The following is a 16891-nucleotide window of genomic DNA, read 5'->3' as shown; positions in this document are numbered from 1 at the left end:
GTAACTTTTGGGTCACAACAAGGGCTCTATGATGTCATAGAACCCTCTATGATGTCAGAAACAGCACAGCATAAATTGGGCTGCACAGTCCACATGTCTTCAGTAATGTGGAAATTGCACAAAATGCACTCATGCTATAATTGGTAATCGATCACAGATAACAATGCCTTGTGATGATATGACTCAATCAGAGCAGCAGAGGGACCTGGCCTGGTGGGTCCATTTGGCAGAAGAATTTGCTGCAGCAAAATCTGAGGACATCAGATCTAACTCAGTCATCCTCAACTTCTTTTGGAATCTGACTGAGCAGTATGTCTTTTATTATATTATTTTATCTTATTTTATCTTATATTATATTACTGACTTGGATGCGGAGGAGCAAAGTAAGATACGGATACCTTCTGCGCTGCTCCAAAGTGCCCCCCATATTATATTATATTATATTATATTATATTATATTATATTATAATACTAAATAACATGATTTCATATATAATTACATATTTATTTATAATATATAATTCATCCATATAATCCAATGATAATTATTTATATAAAAATTATAATGTTAAATATAAAATTATTATATTACATTACATTTTATGTACTTCATGTGGTACTTAATATGACTGAATCAACCACACAACTTGTTACTGTTTATTATAATATATTTTCTTTTTTTGTCTATCTTTCAGCGAATTGGAAGTGATACAGGGAGCGATGAGCAGTCCGGTAAGTCAACTTTTTCATATTTACTCTGATACAAAGTATGTCAATAAGGGTTTATTCTTTTTAACTTTATGGATGTTGTAGGGCCCTATGATTTCTGCAATGAGGACAGAATCACAGAATTAAGTCATTAAAAAAAATGATTAAAGATAAAAGCAGAATTTCAAAGAATTTGACATATTTCAAAATAAATGCAGGTACAATAAATAAATTAAAATCATGATGTGTCCTAGTGTTACTGTTAAACCACAAGCATTTGAATAAAATACATATTTAATTAAATATGCATTTAATGCATTCAATAATCACACTGTGCCATGTAGCAAACTGCTTATCTGGAGGTGAGAAACTACCGTCATATTCACACAGAAAATGAAAGGTCTTCACTCAGTTTTCTGCCAAAATAAAAGCTTGAATAAACATTTTCATCTACTGTATAGCCTACTATGATGCTCTGTATACAGTACTTTGACAAAAATAATTCCAATGTTGTGTTTTTGATTGTGCTGTAAGGATCTGCACAGAATCACTTCAATTGACACAAATAATACAATATTATGTTGAAAATGAATGGTTCCTTTTTTATTTGTTTAAAGTTTTAGTGAAAGTCATTTGATTAAGCACCTTTTCAATAAGTAAACTGAATTAAACTTTAAAACATGGAATTTAGAAAAAATAAAAATGGAAAACAGAATTTAGGAAATGGCCGTATTGATATCTGTAAACTTAACATGATAAAAACTTACAGTATGGCAGAAAATTGTCACTGCATTAGGACTAAGCTTATTTTTGTCTTTATTCCACACAGTTCTCCAGACAGCAAATCTGTAAAATGCTGACTTACATTGTGAAGTCAGTAGCCACAACTGCAGTAGAACTCACACCAAAACTATGTAAGATAGTGGGTGCAAATCCATCTGCATTTGTAGACTCAGTTTGCAGGTCATCGACAGTCTCATTCTCTGAGGACATTCAGGAGGAAACATCAATAATCCTGAAGAAGGAACGATTCCTATTTCTTTATACACTGGAATCCCTATTTGGGATCACAGTGGATAGTCTCCTTAGCAGCTGCAATCTAAGTGACTGTCTTAGTGAACTGGAAGTCTCTGAATTCTCTGGCATTGTGGTGGAAGAAGTTTTTAATCAGGTGAATTCAGTTATATACAAAACGGTGTACAAGATCAACACGGCCAAATCTTTACCCTTTGTTTACTTCTACCCAGAATCCTGTGCTGAAATTGGGGACATACTAATAAACGTTGTCCTTAGAAAGCTGAATGCATTACATTGCACAATCTCCCGTTCAGCAGCGACAAGAGCCATCAGCAGGGTTTTGTTTGCAATAGATGAAAAGCTTCCATCTGCTCCGAGACCGAGCCGTACGGTGGACGTTACAAGCAATGTCATTGAGTACATTCTTTGGGATGTTGTTCAAGCATGGAATGGGAAGTCCTCTTCACTATATAGACATATACCAGTTTTACATACGTGTTTTGAGACATCTAAAGCTGCCGTATCACTTGTACTGAGTCGACAGGACAAACATCCATCAGAGTTAGATCACCCCTCAGGGAGTGATGGGCTAACAATGACCACCTTATTGGACACAGTGATGAGCACACTCTACATGAAGGGCAAAGACTTTAGTTCGCTAGATGATATTTGTACAGCATCAGAGCATCTGCACCAGAAGCTTGCAGATTTTGGAAACAGATTCCTAGAAGCAAGTCAAGAGGCGCTGGAAGACCTAACACAGACAAAGGACATCTCGGAGGGTGAGGAGGTCAGAGGGGCGGCTAAAGAACTTCTACACAACTTAATTGAAGAACTAGTAAAACGCCTTCTCTTGTGCTCTAAATTCTCTAATCATGAGACGCCAATGATGCCCATTGAGAGTGATGAAGAGGACATCTGCACTATTGCGGCTTTCCATAAAACAGTGGCTCTTCTGACAGAGCTGCTGGTCAGTCAGGTTTATGATATCCATGCAAAAAAATTTGCTCTGACTGGTTCTGCCAATGCTGCTCAAGAGACAACATTTAATGAAGCTGTGGTTCCACATGGGAATCAATTAAACAGGCCAATGACCTTCAGAGAGAGGTTAAAGGTTCTGAAATCCACCATTGTCCAAAAGGTAGTGTGAGATTGGCTCTTCATTCAGATTTGTTCTGAGAGAAAGTTGCCTTAGACCTGAAAGTGGCATTCCTGTTTACATGCACTGTGTTTGCGGCTTTCTCTTTACCCCATATACTGTTCATGCTGCTCGGTCAGTAAGTACCTTTCTCCATAGCAACAGAATTTTCCTGCGATGCTGTCTGAAGCTGCCCTTTCAATATCTCTGACATTTACATACGACTGTCGTATTTCTTCCCCTAATGGTGATGAACTGTAATTTAGCTCACAATGGATTTTATCCATGGTAGGGTGAAGGAATTAAAACACTGCAGATATAAAACACAACAAACTCACATAGAGGGAAAATATGAGAAGACGACAGTGCAGGTTGACCAATCAGAAGAAATAGGCATTTCAGGTCCACCCATATGTTTGAATCAAATACTGAAGCCATATATTAGTGAAATCAAATAATCAAAATGCACAGTGTCCTGTGGCTATTTTTCCAATTTCCTATTTTAACTTGATCATTAAACCGAAATTACGAAAAACAAGTCATAATTTTTTTTTTTTTAGATTGGTTTTGTAAACCACCCCAACTTCTTGTTTCAGTTGGAAATATGTCAACAGGCCAAAGACAACTCTTGCGCTCATGGGGACTTTAAACCATAAAAAAACGAAAGGAAAGCAGTGTAATAAAAACGGTTTGCATTTACACGACTTTCCAAAAAGTGCATGTAAACATGGTCACTGTACCTCATACCCATACTTCCTTGACAAAGTTCAGAATTAAATTAAATTCTTCTACTAATGAGTGTCATTTGTTTTTAGCTGATGAAGCCCTTTAGCTTGAGTAAGAGCAGTAAAAATGAAAGCCATGCTTCAGACATGAACACAGATGACAACACCAGAGTCCCAGCTCCACACCATGCAGCCCTGAAACAAAAGAGGAGGAAGACATTTTGGGGCATGAAATTCTCATTCACCAAGAGAAACACTCAAGCCAGAGTTGGTCCTGGCGGTACATGAACACTGATATGCTCTTCCAAGAAAACCTCCTTGTGCACTGTAAAAAAAAAAAAATAATAAAAAAAAAAAGATCCATTATAAAAAAATAAAAATCACTGTGCAATTTAAAAAGTATTAATGCACTGTTAAAAGGTCCTTGTGCATTGTACAAAAGTCATTGTGCATGGTAAATGCACTGTAAAAAAAGCACTTTTGCAAAAGAGTAAAACATAAAAAATATAAAAATACAAATTGTGATCATTCTGCAGACTCATACTCCAGCAGTGCTTATCAGTATTTTTTTGTGGGTACATTAAAATAACACAAACACACAATCAAAGCTCTAAAAGTATGAATAAATATATATATATATATATATATATATATATATATATATATATATATATATATATATATATATATATATATATATATATGAATATCTCAGCTCTGTTGGTCCATGACCTTTGGTGACCAGACCTTTGAAGCTCCAAAAAGCTCCAAAAATCACATAAAAGTAACCCATTGGACTCTAGTGGTTAAATCTATATCTTCAGAAGCAATATGATAGGTGTGAGTGAGAAACAGATGAATATTTAAGTAAATTTTTAATACAAATCTCCACATTCACAATCTGTCACATTTTGAAAGTGAAAGTGGAATTTTTATATTAAAAATCTACTTAAATATTGATCATAGGTCTCTTTTCCTAATGCAACTAGGCTAATTCTCATCACGTAATCTACATTAATTAAAATTTTAGATACTGAAGTTAAAAAAATTATAATAACCCTGAATCACCATTCAAACTTTTTTTTTTTTTTTTTTGCCAAATCAACACAGAAAGGAAAGGAGAGAGATCAGAGATACACAGGTCAGGTGTTGAGAGTGTATCACTTTGCTCCAGTGAAGTAATCCTTGAGTGCTGAGAGTAAATTGAGAGATTCTTTTTCAGAGTATTTCAATTACTTGTTAAGTTGTCCTTTTTAATGCAGCACTTGTTCACCACATGTTGCAAGATTTTTTGTTTACTCTTGAATATTTCCTTCTTTACCTCTTGCACCATGTTTGTTCTAAACATATTTTTGACGGTCCAGGCTACCGATGGATAGACACAATTTGATTTCTCCGTCATTGTAGTCCAAGCCCTTAGTTTTTTATTATTATTATTATTACCTTTCTTTTTGTAATAGCCAAATTTGTTCACTAAAATCCATTTGGCAGCACTGTTTTCTTATATTATGCAGATTTGTCTTTTGAGGCACAACTGTGTCGAGCTGTGTGTTCAGTGTCAATGCAATGTCTGCAATGAATTAGACTTTCTTCAAGGAGTAGTTCACCCAAAATTTATAATTCTCTAATCATTTACTCACACTTATGTCCTCTTAAACTCGTATGAGTTTCTTTCTTCCTCAGAACACACACAAAGATATTTTAATGGAGATATTATGTCTGTTTGTCCATATAATTATATTGGTGTGTTTAATGTCCATTTTTCTGTTGTCATTTATATAGTTGGTAAGTATATGACAGTGACACCTACTGTAATATCACTTTCAAGCTCGATTAACTTCTTAGCACTTGAGGAATGCACAGGGCATAAGTTTAATCAAGCTTGGAATCATCAGGGGTTTAAATTAATTGAGTAAAATACTTAAGTATTATTCTTAAGTATTATGTTTTGAGATTTGTACTTTACCTGAGTGCAATTTAAATGGAATACTTGTACTTTTACTTAATTACATTTCCAAAGAAAAACAGAAGATGTTTAATTGCAGGTAGCGAATATAATGTGCATGATGGGTAACTAAGACATCTCGGATTCGGAATGACACAAAAAATGCTGTTAGACACACAGACATGCACTTGAAGAAACACACTTTATTATATTTTTAAGAACAGATGACAGAAAGCCATCTATGCTCATGTCTGATGCGCTGTTTCTTCGTAGGCGTGCAGTCTCGTGGAACACACATACAGTGGCATGCAAAAGTTTGGGCACCCCTGGTCAAAATTTCTGTTGCTGTGAATAGTTAAGTGAGTAGAAGATGAACTGATCTCCAAAAGGCATAAAGTTAAAGATGAAACATTTTCAACATTTAAAGCAATATTAGTGTATTATTTTTATTTTGTACAATTTTAGAGTGAAATAAAAAGAAAGGAGCACCATGCAAAAGTTGATTTGAGCTCTCAGATAACTTTTACCAAGGTCTCAGACCTTAATTAGCTTGTTAGGGCTATGGCTTGTTCACAATCATCGTTTGGAAAGGCCAGGTGATGCAAATTGCAAAGCTTTATACATACTCTGACTCCTCAAATCTTGTCCCAACAATCAGCAGCCATGACACCTCTAAACAGCTGCCTAGCACTCTGAAAATTAAAATAATTGATGCCCACAAAGCAGGAGAAGGCTATAAGAAGATAGCAAAGCATTTTCAGGTAGCCGTTTCCTCAGTTCATAATGTAATTAAGAAATGGTAGTTAACAAGAATGGTGGAGTTCAAGTTGAGGTCTGGAAGACCAAGAAATCTTTCAGAGAGTACTCCTCGTAGGATTGCTAGAAAGGCAAATCAAAACCCCTGTTTGACTGCAAAAGACCTTAAGGAAGATTTAGCAGACTCTGGAGTAGTGGTGAACTGTTCTACTGTGCAGCGACACCTGCACAAATATGACCTTCATGGAAGAGTCATGAGAAGAAAACCTTTCCTGCATCCTCACCACAAATTTCAGTGTCAGAAGTTTGCAAATGAACATCTAAACAAGCCTGATGCATTTTGGAAACAAGTCCTGCGGACTGATGAAGTTAAAATATAACTTTTTGGCCGCAATGAGCAAAGGTATGTTTGGAGAAAAAAGGGTGCAGAATTTCATGAAAAGAACACCTCTCCAACTGTTAAGCACGGGGGTGGATCGATCATGCTTTGGGCTTGTGTTGATGTCAGTTGCACAGGGGAACATTTCACTGGTAGAGGAAAGAATGGATTCAATTAAATACCAGCAAATTCTGGAAGCAAACATCACACCATCTGTAAAAAAGCTGAAGATGAAAAGAGGATTGCTTCTACAACAGGATAATGATCCTAAACACACCCCAAAATCCACAATGCACTACCTCAAGAGGCGCAGGCTGAAAGTTTTGCCATGGCCCTCACAGTCCCCCGACATAAACATCATTGAAAATCTGTGGATAGAACTTAAAGAGCAGTGCATGCAAGATGGCCCAAGAATCTCACAGAACTAGAAGCCTTTTGCAAGGAAGAATGGGTGAAAATCCCCCAAACAAAAACTGAAAGACACTTAGCTGGCTACAAAAAGTTTTTACAAGCTGCGATACTTGCCAGGGGGTGTTACTAAGTACTGACCAAGCAGGGTGCCCAAACTTTTGCTTCGGGCCCTTTTCCTTTTTTGTTATTTTGAAACTGTAAAAGATGAATATAAAAAAGTAAAATTGCTTAAAATATTAAAGAAATGTGTCATCTTTAACTTTAAGCCTTTTGGAAATCAGGCCATCTTTTGCTCGCTTAGCTATTCACAACAACAGAAATTTTGATCAGGGGTACCCAAACTTTTGCATGCCACTGTATGTAAAGGGTTCTCACTCTTTCTTTGTTTCAATCTTCTGAAATTTTAATTTAAGAATAGTATCGTCTGTAAGAATGCTGTAAATGACATCAGAATTTTTTTTGTGAGTGTGTGTGTGTGTGTCCTCAGAATGACCCCATACATATGTGTACCAAATTTGGTGATATCTCATTCCTTTCATGAGTTATAACCGTTTTACTAAAAGTAGCCATGCCCACTATGTACGTTTTGGCTTACCGTTTGACGATGAATCAAAAGTTAAAAATTCCTTTGATAACTTTTCATATTGGGACTCTGCTGAATCTTTCTGCACTGGTTTGGTTCCGATCAGGTGAACGCCTAGGACTAGGTATTTTTTCAAACAATCCAAAATAGCGGGTAAACGAAAGGGCAGAACAAAAAATTAATGATAGTCCAAAAGATTCGTCATGATGCAAGGAATCACAGGAAAAATTATTTTGTTCCTAGTCCTCATAATTGGCTCTAAAGTACCAAACATGTGTGATATACACTGACTTTATGTAATCATTGTCTTAGGGTAAGAAATTTGAGTCTGTGTTCATGTACTGCAATACTTTTGAAATCTGTCAACTTTTGCTGGCCCAAAATCTGCATACTATAGCCGATAAGCACAGACTCCATATGATTGCTAATCATGGCTAAAATCATGTATAGTGTAATTCAGACTTAATTGTTAGATGCAGTTTATGTCCCTGATTGCCTTATAAATTATGAAATATTATTATGAACTAGTTAGCCTATTAACTTGAAGAGAAAACAAAAGATGAAAACAGGAAAAATCAAGATTCTGGAAATATGGCACAATTCTGCCATGTCTGCTGTAGCAGAAGAAAAAAATCTGTTCTTTTTTTTAACATGGTGTAACACTTTAATTCAAAATCTTGAATACATTACATTAATATTACTACACATTAATAGATTAATCAAAATGCAGATTTACAGCTTTAATACGAAACTAAATGTGAATTATTGAAATGTGCATAACTGAAACTGATCCCAAACAACTCAAGGTTAAGAATTTTATCTGTGGTGTAATAATAACAAATGGGTCATGTCTCTTGGTCAGTCAATCCTAGTTATTTGCCATTGTTTCTTTGATCCAATCCAGGTAGTTCTGCACTTTAGTGTAGAAACCTTTAAAACTTTTATTACCACATCTAGCAGGACCCCATGACACAATGCCCCTCAATTCATAGCGCTGGTCTGCAGACCCATAGCCCAACATAGGGAGAAACAGAGGGCCCCCACTGTCACCTTTACAACTGTCAACACCTTCAGTATCTTGCCCAGCACAGAACATGTTATCAGTGACAGTCAGACCCCCTGAATCACATTTATCATTTGAATATTCCTGAACATGCCCATAACGCAATTGTTTACTCAATAACTGATACTGAAACCCTCCAAAACCTGAGATTGTACCCATTGTGCCCTCCATCACAGGTCCGTCTGTTTTCTTTGGTAGACACACTGGCCTGATGTTTGGACCGAGTGGCACCCTCTCAGACATTTTGATCAGTGCAATGTCATTATCATAGTTTGTTTCACGTTTGTCTGTACCCACTCTCTGATAATTTGGGTGAATTATGATCTTCTCTGTCTCTAAACTGACAAAATCATTTTTATTTAAATCAGTTATACTACAAAGGAAATACATGGTGGTGTTTTCAAATCCATCTACTACATGAGCAGCTGTGAGAGCCCAGTAATCACTGATCAAAGAAGCACCACCTCCATATCCTGACTTAGTGAAAAGCTGCCAGGGAATCTGCCCCGGTAATGCTGGCATCCCACCAATAACTCTGCCACCAGCCTTGATTTCTGTATTCAGTCCACACACTGAGAGAGAAAGAGAGAGATTATACGTTCTGTTTCTGCATGTGTGTTTTTTTCTTTTTCTTTTTCTTTCTTTCTTTCTGTCTGTCTGTCTGTCTATCTATCTATCTATCTGGCTGGCTACATTCTGTTTCTGCATGTGTGTTTTTTTCTTTCTATCCATCCATCCATCCGGCTGGCTACATTCTGTTTCTGCATGTGTGTTTGTTTTTTCTATCCATCCACCCATCCATCCATCCATCCGGCTGGCTGGTTGGCTACTGTCACTGTCAAATATCATTTCAGAATGATTACCCGGAATGCAAGGAGGAATAATGTCGTTGTTATCATCCTCTGTCCATTTACGATTTACTGCACAGGTGTATCTTACTACACAAGAGAAATAAAGAAAGTAAGTTGTTGAAAATCTGAAATCACATTGAATAAAGGAAACTTTTCCAATAAACCTTTTGGAGTCTCCTCAAAAGTGTAGTATGGCTCATTGCAGTGGTACTCAACGACTGAGAGATATTCATTATTTGATCCATTGATAAAATGAACCCCACCGTTTATCAAAGGCTTTGGATCTCCGCAGTCAATAACTGCAAAAGAAGAAAGGACAAAAATAAACTACAAAACAAAAAGATGTATGCATCACAGTCCAAAGAAAATACTAAGACAGTGTAAAACATATTTATATCCTCGTGTGACCCAGCGCACACATGCGTGGACGTTGTATTTTGCAATACGCAACGCATAAAAATTAATTTAAACTGAATGATCTCAGTTAAGAAGACTCTGGGCTGTCAGTAAAGAGTTAAACTTTTGACGTACTGAGTCATGTGACAAAGCAGCATAGTGCCGATCACAGTGGATTTTGTCTTTGTGAGAAACGCCAGCAAAACTACAAATCTGGCTCTACAAGTCTCTAGTTTCATCCGATTTTAAAATATGAGCGATTTATTGTGAAACGCCACACTGCTTAACACAATGTACACTAATGTGTACTTTAGCACATTTTTTCCTTAGAAATCCTATATTTACTGTGCTTTATCATATTAAGAATCAATGGGTTCACCCAAAAGCTGAAAAGTTTTACTTTCAGAGGCTTTATATGGTGTTAGGATGAAAATAAGGTGTGTTTCGACTGTTCTTAGACCAGTACAAACAGACAGCACAAGGGAGGTTGAGACATTCACTAAATAGGTAGCAAGGGGACATCCTATAGCTCTCTATGCAGCTAAGTGCATTCAATCCTAAAATCTGACTAAAAGTTCAGTTTCAGGCTGCAGTTTTTGGATCACTCAACATGTTTGGCAGACATTGGACAATAGTAATCAGTACAAAAATTCAGAATTTATAATGGATGATTTTATTTAACATGGTTGGCAGTGATTGGATGATGCTGGCCATTACTTTGAATCAGAATTAATTATGCTAATTTGTGATGTAATGTCTGTAAAGTCTCAAAAACATGAATAACCAACACTCCTGGAAACATAATAAACAATTTGATTAAAAAAATATATGATTTCCTATAGCTTGGTTTTATTTAAAATTTCATAACTTAGTTCTGCTGTCCACATCTCATCTCTTAAATGTGTTGAAGGAAGAAATACTGTGACATAGGAGTAGTTTATATTATGTGGTTGTTATATTTATGAATGGATAAAATGTAGGCTAATGAAGGCTAAAGTAAATGTTTCAGTACATGTTTTTACTCACTCTTGCACTCTGGCAGTGTCAAATGCCATTCTCCATTTCTCTGACACATGGACTTAAAACTTCTAATTTCTTTCTCTCCCTAACAAAGGGCAAAGGAAAAGGAAAGTGTAACGCCTGTAAATACTGATATCCATACTTAATATCAAGGCAGAAAAGATGGATAATAATGATTGACTTGTGAAAACTAATGCATTCTTGCTGTTCTTTATTTTCTCCCCAATATTATTTTCTTATTATTATTTATATATTTATTTATTTTTTGGGATTTTTTTTCCCCTTTTTCTCCCAATTTGGAATGCCCAATTCCCAATGTGCTTTTAAGTCCTCGTGGTCACGTGGTGATTCGTCTCAGTCCGGGTGGCGGAGGATGAATCCCAGTTGCCTCCGCGTCTGAGACCGTCAACCCATGTATCTTATCACGTGGCTTGTTGAGCGTGCTGCCACAGAGACATAGCACGTGTGGAGGCTTCACGCCATCCACTGCGGCAACCACGCTCAACTCACCACATGCCCCACTGAGAACGAACCACATTATTATACGAGGAGTTTACCCCAGGTGACTCTACCCTCCCTAGCAACCAGGCCAGTTTGGCTGCTTAGGAGACCTGGCTGGAGTCACTCAGCATGCCCTGGGATTTGAACTAGTGAGCTAGCGAACTCCAGGGGTGGTAGCCAGCATATTTTTACCACTGAGCTACCCAGGCCCCCAAATATCATTTTTAATCTTACCATCATGAGCTTGTATCCTGGGTTACAGAGCACATGAATGTAGTCTCTGTACAAGTACTGGGTAAAGTTTGGAGTGATTCTTCCATTACGTATCCCACCTGGTCTTGGACATTGCACCCCTTTAAAAGAGATATGAGGATATTTGACGTTTAAGGATTAGCACGCATCAAAATAATAACACCAGTACAAATCCTTATTTTTCTCTCACTCTGGGTAGTGTAATGTAAGCTCCACCCCTGGCTCTGTCCGTGTTTGTCAGTGTGATACTCAAGCTGGGTGGAATGGGAGCCAGTGTGGAGGAGTCCAGGGCTTTTCCCACCACAAAACTTCTGGGGCTCTTTTTCTGGAACAAACACCTGGAATAGATAGGAGTGCAGATAACTAGACATAAACATGAATGTACTGTATATTCCATGAATACACTGATGGCTATCTAAATAAACTCTTTTATTTTAGGGATTGCAAGACTACTCATTTTTACTTATCAACTAACCATCCAGTTAAGAAGTCATTGTTTACCTTATGTAAGGCTGGTAAAAGAGTTTTATAGGCTATAATTATTGCAAGAAGTGAAATAGGATACTTTTAAAGGGTGAAATTCAACAATAAAGTAACATTTTAGGCAACACAGTACTTTCCCTTCTACTTGCCATGCTGTGTAAGATTGTATAGATAGAACACATGCAAATGAAGTCATATGATCCATGACTAGTCGAACCCACCACCAAAGCTGTTCATTATACAAAGAGATTGCATGCCTTCAGAAGACTTGGTATATGAAGCACAGGTTGCATGTACTAATTTTAAGACACCTTTGGATACTTTATTAAGCTTCAGGGCTCTATTTTCATGACCATGCTAGGCAGAGCAAACAGAGCAGGGGATGCATTGCATACAGCCCATTTACACCAAATGGGCTGTCTTCATTTATATCAACATTTCTTGACATGAAATGGAATAGATATAGTAACGATGCAGACAGTGCAATAATTGGAGATAAGCCTCAGAATTAATGCTGTGTTCCAGATGAAGTCGGAGGTGTAATTTTGAAATTTCCCACTTCCTACCTCAGTGCGTTCCAGTCAGTCACACATTATGGTTACATGAACACAAGCCAAATGCATAAACACATACATAATCTTGAAGATGCTAGCTAGCTGTCTATCTAGTAGCTATTTCACAAGCAAAATAAGTGAAAACATAGAAATTGATTGATACACAAACAACTCCTCTTAATATCCTCTTGTTCATTTACTGAATATTGCATATACAGACATTTCTTGCAGTGAAAATACTTAAAAGTTTGTTTTTATGCTTCACAAAACCCAGCTCCAGTTTATGCTCGGAGGTCGTACCATCATGGAAATGATGTCAAATGACGCTACTCGCTGAAGTCGGGGTTCATTGATCTACCCTGATTTCACAAGTCGAATGTTCGACTTCAAGCGGCGTTCCAGTCATAATTTTCAAGTCGGAGGTTGGAAAATCATGAGTTCCGAGTTGTCTGGAATGCAGCATAAATTGCACTTGACTGTGCACACGCTGTTTCAACAATCCATTAGTGCCTAGACTTAGTGCATGTTCGCATGAAAATAAAAACTTCATGGCTATGCCCACTGAAGTAAGACGTATCGCACAGCACTGTGCTTAAGGCATAGCGCTCTTAAAATAGGACCCTTAAAGTGAGTACCATTTACTGCCATTGTATTGAAATCAGTCAACGAACATTCATTAAAATATATTTTTTTGTGTTCTGCAGAAAAAAGAAAGAAAGTCATACAGGTTTGGAATAACATAAGACAGACAGATAGACAGCAAAACTTACTTTCAGCCAATGGAAGAGGCAGGTCGGACCTTGGTTGAAGACCTGCTCTATATGGAAGGTCTGGCTGAAGTTGAGGGTGATTGTGAAGCCTGGCTGCACAGAGATGCTGTAGACACAGTGCAGATCAAGTGGGGAGGTGTCTGGGTATCCAGGACTGGAGATAGTCCCCTCTGGTTCACTGTAAACCCCACCCCCACAGTCCACTAAAACAAGGAGGAAACACACACCACTTATTCAGCTTCTAATACTATGTTGTTGTCAATAATATTTTGATGACATAACCTTTCATGTCATTAACTGTGTTTGTTAAGTTTGTTTCTTCTCTTTTCTCAGTGTTGGGACATGAAACTTTACCTAAATCATGTGTCTACACATTAGTCTAATAATTAGATGTACAAAATTGCGAAAACATTGAAAACAGAACATTTAAAAATTACATTTGAAACAAAATGTATATTTTTAATATTTCAGCATTTTAAATATTTTAGCACCCAGAGTAATGTGGTAATGCTTACCAATAACCTACAAAATCAACATAAATATGGGCTTTTATTTATGAGACTTTTACTCATGAAAAAAGAGAGAAAACACTGGCACACAGTTAACGTTCCAGTTTAATGACAGCGTTTTGACCCTGAATGGACTTTGTCAGGTCAAAGGTCAAAGCTACACACCAACATCTATTAGATGAACGTATACTATCCTTAGTTTATTGATTATTGCTTTTACTAATGAAAACTCTCACAGATGCATGTGTGCTGGTCAGGTAGTAACTGGTAACCGTGGTGACAGGCACACAGGTAGGAGCCCAGAGTGTTAAGGCATATCTGAGAACAAGGTGGATTTGATTCATTCTCCACACTGGAGGAGGAACACTCATCTATATCTAAGGGAACAGCAGGTGTATAAGGGCACACAGCATTAACAGGCATAAACAAGAGGATCTGATAGTACTAAAGCTTAGGAATATATACACTACCAGTCAAAAGTTTGCACACTTGACTAAATTTATATTTCTCATAATGTTTAAATATGTTTGATCAACAGACTTACTTATGCTTAAATTCTTTATATCAGTTTTGCAGACAAATATACACTTACTGAGCACTTCATTGGGAACACCTGTACACTTTCATGTGATTATCTAATAAGCCAAGTGTGTGGCAGCAGTGCAATGCAGGAGCAGGAGCTTCAGTTAACGTTCACATCAACCATCAGAATGGAGAACAAATTTGATCTCAGTGATTTTGACTGTGGCATGATTGTTGGTGCCAGATGGGCTGGTTTGAGTATTTCTGTAACTGCTGACCTCGTGGGATTTTCACACACGACAATCTCTAGAATTTACTCAGAATGGTGCCAAAAAAAATATATATAAAAAAAAAAAACATCCAGTGAGCGGCAATTCTGCGAACGGAAATGTCGTGTTGATGAGAGAGCTCAACAGAGAATGGCCAGGGCTGCGTTTCCCAAAAGCATAACAAGCTTAAGTTGATCGTAGAGACCGTTTGCGCCAATGTTTTCTATGATCTACTTAGGCTAACGATTCTTTTAGGAAACACAGCCCAGACTAGTTCGAGCTGACAGAAAGGCTATGGTAACTATTATAAAATATTTTTGGTCCTTCATGATTCCTATCTTTCCATTTGTGATATTTCATAGTTTTGAGGACTTTACTATTGTTCTAATATTTGGAAAATAGTCATAATAAAGAATGAGTAAATGTGTCCAAACATTTAAATGGTAGTGCATGTACTTCATCAAGAAATTGTTTGTAACATGTAACATGCTTTGAACAGATTTAACTGCTTTATAACGCACCAACAGCCTGGTAAAATGCAGTGAAGCCCAGGTGTGACACATGGTTGGAGTCATCCGTTACAAAAAACAGCTGGAGATGATTGCCAGGAGCCAAGATGGGCTTATTACCAGGATGATACCTGTCTGTGTAATTCTGGCCACAGAACTTCCCCAGAACTTTCTTATCATAAACAACCTGAATGCAAAATAATAACCCATTGTGTAACTGTTTTCGAAGCACCAAACATATGCTGAAGCCTAATGATAGTTTAAACAGCATGTAATTTTTAAACATAATTCAGATATGTTATATGGAATACGGAGTCATGCACCTTGATGCACCTTTGTTTCTTCATTTCACTTCACAAGATACACAGAACAAGGTACAGTATATGCATTGTGCAACTGAAATGACATTGGAGTAGTCATTTTCCAATAATCATTTAAACAACCCCATTATACCATGATGGGCATGATTTTAAAGTACTGTTATGAAGCATCACTGACCATAAGAAAATCATAGTAGCAGTTTGGAGAGGGCTCAATGTCCAGGTGATTGAACGTTAGCTGGATCTGATAGCCCTGTGGCACTTCCAGGTCCCACTGTTCCTGGAGATCTGCAGGATATGGTTGGGGGTACCGAGGAGAAGACACCTCCCCAAACATGACCAGCTCACACTCACAAACATTCACACAGGCCAACAGCAGGCTGGATCATTGCATTTAGGAACATTGCAGTAGGAAAGAGACATGATTAGTAGAAAAGAGGTCATAATAGTTTTATGTTTGAATAATTCGGTAAATAGGTATGGGATGCGTTCTTAGATGGCTAATGAACATTGTTGTCACCGAAGATTGTTATGAAATGAAGGCTGAAGTGTTATATTATGAAATAATAAAAAATACATTTTTAAGAATTACATTTAAACACAACTTACCTAATTATTAGATGTATTCCACCCATGACATACATACATACAAATATCAGCAGACAGTAGCTGTTTCATTAAATGCGTAATACAACCATTATTTTTCTTGTGTTCAGAAATAGGACAGCTCTTAAACCCGCCCCCGTGTTGAAAATTATATAATCACGATCATCCTTCAATATTTATGTCCTGATGGAACATTAACAGTCATATGTGGTATCATTACAAAGCTTAGACCCTCTACTTTTCACACAAAGCCATCATTTATTATTATTATTATTATTTATTTATTTATTTATTTTACCGCGCAGCATTTGAATATTTAAATTCCCACTTCCGCAGCAAATATATAGATAAAAATCAAGTATGATTATGAATTTGAATATTTTTCATATCGCTCAGATTTGATGAACATAGACAAGCCATATATCAAACAAAAGCTGTCATTCTCCAGATTATGTATATTTAATTTATTTTGATGGAATAAAACAACAGATCAAATGATCGCCGGATGAACTGCAAAGAAGATATTTTATATTTGTAAACGCCGTAGTGCAGAACATAGGTTATTTTCATAAAATCGGCAAAATATGGTATCGTCCACGGATAA

At 36.9% G+C, this 16891-nt stretch overlaps 2 protein-coding genes across 2 annotated transcripts; one reads left to right on the top strand and one right to left on the bottom strand.

The window, feature by feature from the left end:
• Positions 1-163: 163 nt before the first annotated feature.
• Positions 164-2875, top strand: LOC127454557 (uncharacterized). The gene is made up of 3 exons (XM_051721849.1): positions 164-309; positions 696-732; positions 1538-2875. The coding sequence occupies exons 1-3, from the start codon at positions 164-166 to the stop codon at positions 2873-2875; spliced, it is 1521 nt and encodes a 506-aa protein (XP_051577809.1).
• Positions 2876-8302: 5427 nt separating this feature from the next.
• LOC127453727 (complement C1r-B subcomponent-like) lies at positions 8303-16891 on the bottom strand. Its single transcript, XM_051720363.1, has 11 exons — positions 16291-16891; positions 15860-16061; positions 15374-15548; positions 14298-14438; positions 13553-13755; positions 11936-12083; positions 11728-11846; positions 10999-11077; positions 9741-9875; positions 9589-9663; positions 8303-9297 (listed from the first exon to the last, which is right to left on the bottom strand). Exons 1-11 carry the CDS (start codon positions 16323-16325, stop codon positions 8531-8533), a joined length of 2079 nt encoding a protein of 692 aa, XP_051576323.1. The 5' UTR covers positions 16326-16891; the 3' UTR covers positions 8303-8530.

This window comes from Myxocyprinus asiaticus, chromosome 16 (genome assembly GCF_019703515.2).
Source record: "Myxocyprinus asiaticus isolate MX2 ecotype Aquarium Trade chromosome 16, UBuf_Myxa_2, whole genome shotgun sequence".
NCBI classification, from domain to species: domain Eukaryota; kingdom Metazoa; phylum Chordata; class Actinopteri; order Cypriniformes; family Catostomidae; genus Myxocyprinus; species Myxocyprinus asiaticus.
Note: the sequence above shows the minus strand (reverse complement) of the source record. Positions and strands in the feature narration are given on the sequence as shown.